Source organism: Marmota marmota, unplaced genomic scaffold (genome assembly GCF_001458135.2).
Source record: "Marmota marmota marmota unplaced genomic scaffold, marMar, whole genome shotgun sequence".
Classification (NCBI taxonomy): domain Eukaryota; kingdom Metazoa; phylum Chordata; class Mammalia; order Rodentia; family Sciuridae; genus Marmota; species Marmota marmota.
In genome coordinates, this window is record NW_026000019.1 from 29156488 (window position 1) to 29160921 (window position 4434).

General features: G+C 43.0%; 1 protein-coding gene across 1 annotated transcript; it reads left to right on the top strand.

Annotated features, from left to right (window-relative positions):
• The first annotated feature begins 1161 nt into the window (after positions 1 to 1161).
• LOC107147576 (olfactory receptor 10J3-like) lies at positions 1162 to 2602 on the top strand. Its single transcript, XM_015492076.2, has one exon. The coding sequence runs from the start codon at positions 1286 to 1288 to the stop codon at positions 2225 to 2227; it is 942 nt and encodes a 313-aa protein (XP_015347562.1). The 5' UTR covers positions 1162 to 1285; the 3' UTR covers positions 2228 to 2602.
• Positions 2603 to 4434: the final 1832 nt, after the last annotated feature.

Here is a 4434-nt window from a genome sequence, read left to right on the forward strand (position 1 = left end):
TAAACCTGGTTGAGGATCAGGGTGAAAGCTGCCCAACTACATTCTCCTGTGCTAGATTCGCTTGGGGTAAGGCAAAATGCAGATGGGCCAATTCATTTCTGTCCCCAACATAGCTTGGAATATGGAGAATTGGAGTAAAACCGTGGGCCTCTGGACTTTGTCTGGTTAAATGAATTTATCTTTGCTGTCACACTAGGAAAGTCTGTTTCCTATTTGAAGAGTCATCCTCGGGTTCATTCCATTCCCTTTCCCTCTTTGGTTTAGAATTCAAGGAGATAAGTTACATTTCTACAGTGCCTTATGAAATGATTTTTCATGGTCTTAGAGGATATTTGTTGCAGGGTCTCTGGGAAGACTAGCCAGTCAAAATGCTCCCTTTCCTAATCTTCCAGGATCACAGGGGATGTAGGTACAGGGCTTAGGAAGGTGAAAGCCAGGACTAGATTTGGGCTCTCGGAAAGTGATGTCATTGTGGGGACCTTGCAGGGCACATGGCAGTGAATGTTGCAGTGGATGCTGTTGAAAAGACACAACATTTTTATTCATTAGCTAATTCATTCACAATTCATTAATTTGTCTCTGGACAACTTGTTTCCGTAAGTTGACTATTGTGCACAGTGCGGCAATCAACATGGGCGTACAAATATCTCTTTGATGTTCGGATTGCAACTTGGGTATTTGAAAAGCTGATTAACACCACTAATCTCTGGGAATTGCTAACTGAAACCACAATATCGCCTCCCAACAATTATCATGGATAATATTTTTTAAAAACTCCTTAAGACTATTCTCAATAGATAACAAATGTTAGAAAAGATGTGTATATACTGGAATCCTTTTATAACATTGGCGGGAATGTAAAATGATGCAGCCACTGTGGAACGCAGTAGGGAAGTTCCTCAAATACTTAAAAATAGGACTGTCATATAACCCAGCAATCCAACTTCTGGATGTATAGTCAAGAAATTGAAATCAGGTAGCTATTGCTACAAATCCCTTTTTAATTTGATTCAATTGTATTTAATTTATCTACTTTCCCTCTCGCCTCCATCTCTGCCCTTAATCCCAAGGAACTAGGGGAAAACCCTCTAGAGTAACAAAGAAGAAAGTGGGCAACGAGGTACACTGAGCAGTTGGCCAGTAGGTGAACACTGATGGCCCCTGGGGTTTGAGGCTTTGCTCGGAGGCTGAACACACTTTTGTCCTGGGCCCAGCCAACTCTCTTTCGAGGTTCACTTATCACATCTTTATTTCCTTTACCTAGCTCTTTCTTAGGCTTTTCCCAATGCCAAAGCCAAACTCCACTTTTGTGACTGAATTTGTCTTTGAAGGCTTCTCCAGCTTTGGGTGGAGGCACAGGCTTGTCTTCTTCGTTGTTTTTCTAACCTTGTACCTGCTGACTTTGTCTGGCAACGTGATTATCGTGACCATTATTCCGCTGGACCGTCACCTCCACACGCCCATGTACTTCTTCCTGAGCATGCTCTCTGTCTCTGAGACCTGCTACACGGTGGCCATCATTCCCCGTATGCTTTCTGGCCTCCTGAATCCTCACCAGACCATAGACATCCAAGGCTGTGCCACCCAGCTCTTCTTCTATCTCACCTTTGGCATCAACAATTGCTTCCTCCTCACGGCCATGGGGTATGACCGATACGTGGCCATCTGCAACCCCCTGAGGTATTCAGTCATCATGGGTAAGAGGGCCTGTGTCCGGTTGTCATCTGGGTCACTGGGAATTGGTCTGGGCATGGCCATTGTCCAGGTGACGTCTGTGTTTGGCCTGCCCTTCTGTGATGGCTTTGTTATTTCCCACTTTTTCTGTGACGTGAGACCCCTCCTGAAGCTGGCCTGTGCAGATACCACTCTCAATGAGATCGTCAACTTGGCTGTCAGTGTCTGTGTCCTTGTCCTACCCATGGGCCTGGTCTTCATCTCCTACATCCTCATCATCTCCACCATTCTCAAGATTGCTTCTGCAGATGGTAGGAAGAAGGCCTTCGCCACCTGTGCCTCCCACCTCACAGTGGTCATCATCCACTATGGCTGTGCCTCTGTCGTCTACCTCAAGCCCAAGTCCCAGAGTTCCCTGGGGCAGGACAGACTCATCTCAGTGACATACACCGTCATCACGCCTCTGCTGAACCCTGTGGTGTACAGCCTGAGGAATAAGGAAGTCAAAGATGCTTTGCGAAGAGCCTTGGGGAGAAAGCCCCTCTCTCCTTAATCAGGACAGATTGTGAAGACTTTTTTTTTGTCTTTTTAGTGTATAATGTATTAATTTTTATTCTATTTCATAAATATCCATACATATGGGATCAAAAAGAGTGAACTAAGTTGAAGTGGGTGCTAAAATTGGGGGCTTCCTCTTGGGGTAGTCTTGCTTTTCCACATCCTGCTTTATAGGAATGAGAAAATGACTTGGCATACCTATAAAAAATAGAATAGGAGGATTTACATACCCATGTCACTCATACCCAGGTGTGCCCATGCACACTTGCACATAGCAACACACATCCTGAGAATAGTTTCAGTTACTTATACAATTCCAGTTAGTCCTGCAGGGTCCTAAAAAGCTGATGAATAAAAGGTTTGCAAACCACGTCAAGAAAGAATTCTTTGTTGTTTTTGCATGTTGTTAAGGGTGTCAGAGTAACCTGGGCAGTCATCCTAAAAAGTAAATGAGGAAACACACATGCACATACATTGTTGAAGACTTTCTTCTCTTTTTGCTGCTTGCTAACATTCCATCACAACCTAGGAAGTCTTCAAAGGCTGCAGACACATCTGCCTTATCTGACCTGGGAATAAGGAGTGATAAAACTGTCCGCTACAGATGACATAGATGGCGGTTATTCCTAGTCCTGAGGTGCCCGGATGAGAAAGCTTGCAGTAAAAAAAAAAAAAAAAAACAGAGGCCATGCTGAAAATCTTAACATTTTTCTTCCTTTCAACACAGGAATAAAGAGGATAGAGGTCAGAAGAAGCCAAGCAAAGGTAGTGTTCCTTTTGCAGGGTAGAACTAAGCTCTCTGAAACAGTATTAAAAACACAAGCACTTTAACTACAACGATGGAAAATATTTATTAATGGACCGAAATCTTAACATTGGCTTAAAAAATTTTTACAGGAAGCTCTTAAACCTGATTGCAGTTAATTTTTCAGGAGTCTCTTCTTGAATACTCTGAACTTTAAACCCAAGTTCGAAACAGCATTTCAAGTCACAGACGGTGAAAGTGAGATGCACTGGTGCAAGAAAGTATCCTGTGTCACAGAAGGTGAAAGTGAGATGCACTGGTGCAAGAAAGTATCCTGTGTCTGGTCTTTCCTCTCCATTCTGGGCTTCACAGTGCACTGAATGTTTGCAGGCTAGCACAGTATAAGTGCTAATGGCAAGGAAACATACCCTGAGTTTAAAGCACTCTTCCTGTAGCATCCAGAATCCACCTGATCTTGTAGCATGACCCTGCAGAGGCTACCTATCACTTGTGAAAGTGTTTTCAGATCTTCTGAGAGCTGAGAATGGGGCAAGTCGATGGAGATGAACCCATCCTTTAACTCAAATGAACATATGTCTCTCTGCACAAAAACACTGGCATGTGAAATCTGACTGAGGATAAAAGATAATCTTTGCTTTTGTGTCCAGATTTCCAGAAATGATAGAGTAACTCATTCCTGTGAGGTTAATCAAAACAGAATTCAAAAATTTTGCTTAGTAATTCTGTTTAATCTGGTCAAACCTATTGAGTCTGTCTTCTTTCTGAAGTTGAATTTGGTGGATAATGTGGCATGCCGCCCGGATCACACACACCCCTCAGGACCGACACATCCCACACATGCCTTGTCCCTCCAGGTGATGAGAGAACCATGGATTGAGGGATCTTGGTGAGTCCCTCCTCAGGAACTATCTTTGCAAAGGAGCTCTCTCCTACAAATTCACACTAACCTTTTGGGGTATATTGCCACCAGTAATTTGCCTGGTTCAAACTATTGCATTTCCTGAGACAATTAAGAAGAGCTCTCCTAACTCCAAGGGGTTCTTATCCACAAAATTGTCTATGAGAGTTTTGCTGTGCTCACCTGACATCTCAACTTCTCCTCTTTTTGCATCCTGCTTCCTTCACTCCCACAAAGGTATAGCTGCTAAGAGCATAGTCTAATAAACTTGCTGCATTTAAATCTGTGTCTCAGAGTCTGTTTCCTGGGGTTGCCAATTTGCAACATTTTAGGATCGCATTTCTGAATCAGCCACTGACATAAGGTGAGAGCTCAGATTTTTAGCCATTCTATATCCTAGTGAAGGCAGAGGTCAGTGGCTCCTGTATTTGGATATTTATAAAATGATTGCATCATGTTTATTGAGCTATATTTATAGGGACTCAATTTAATTGTCAGCAGTGCAGTATTATGTTCTTGGAAACTGGTTAAAAATAAA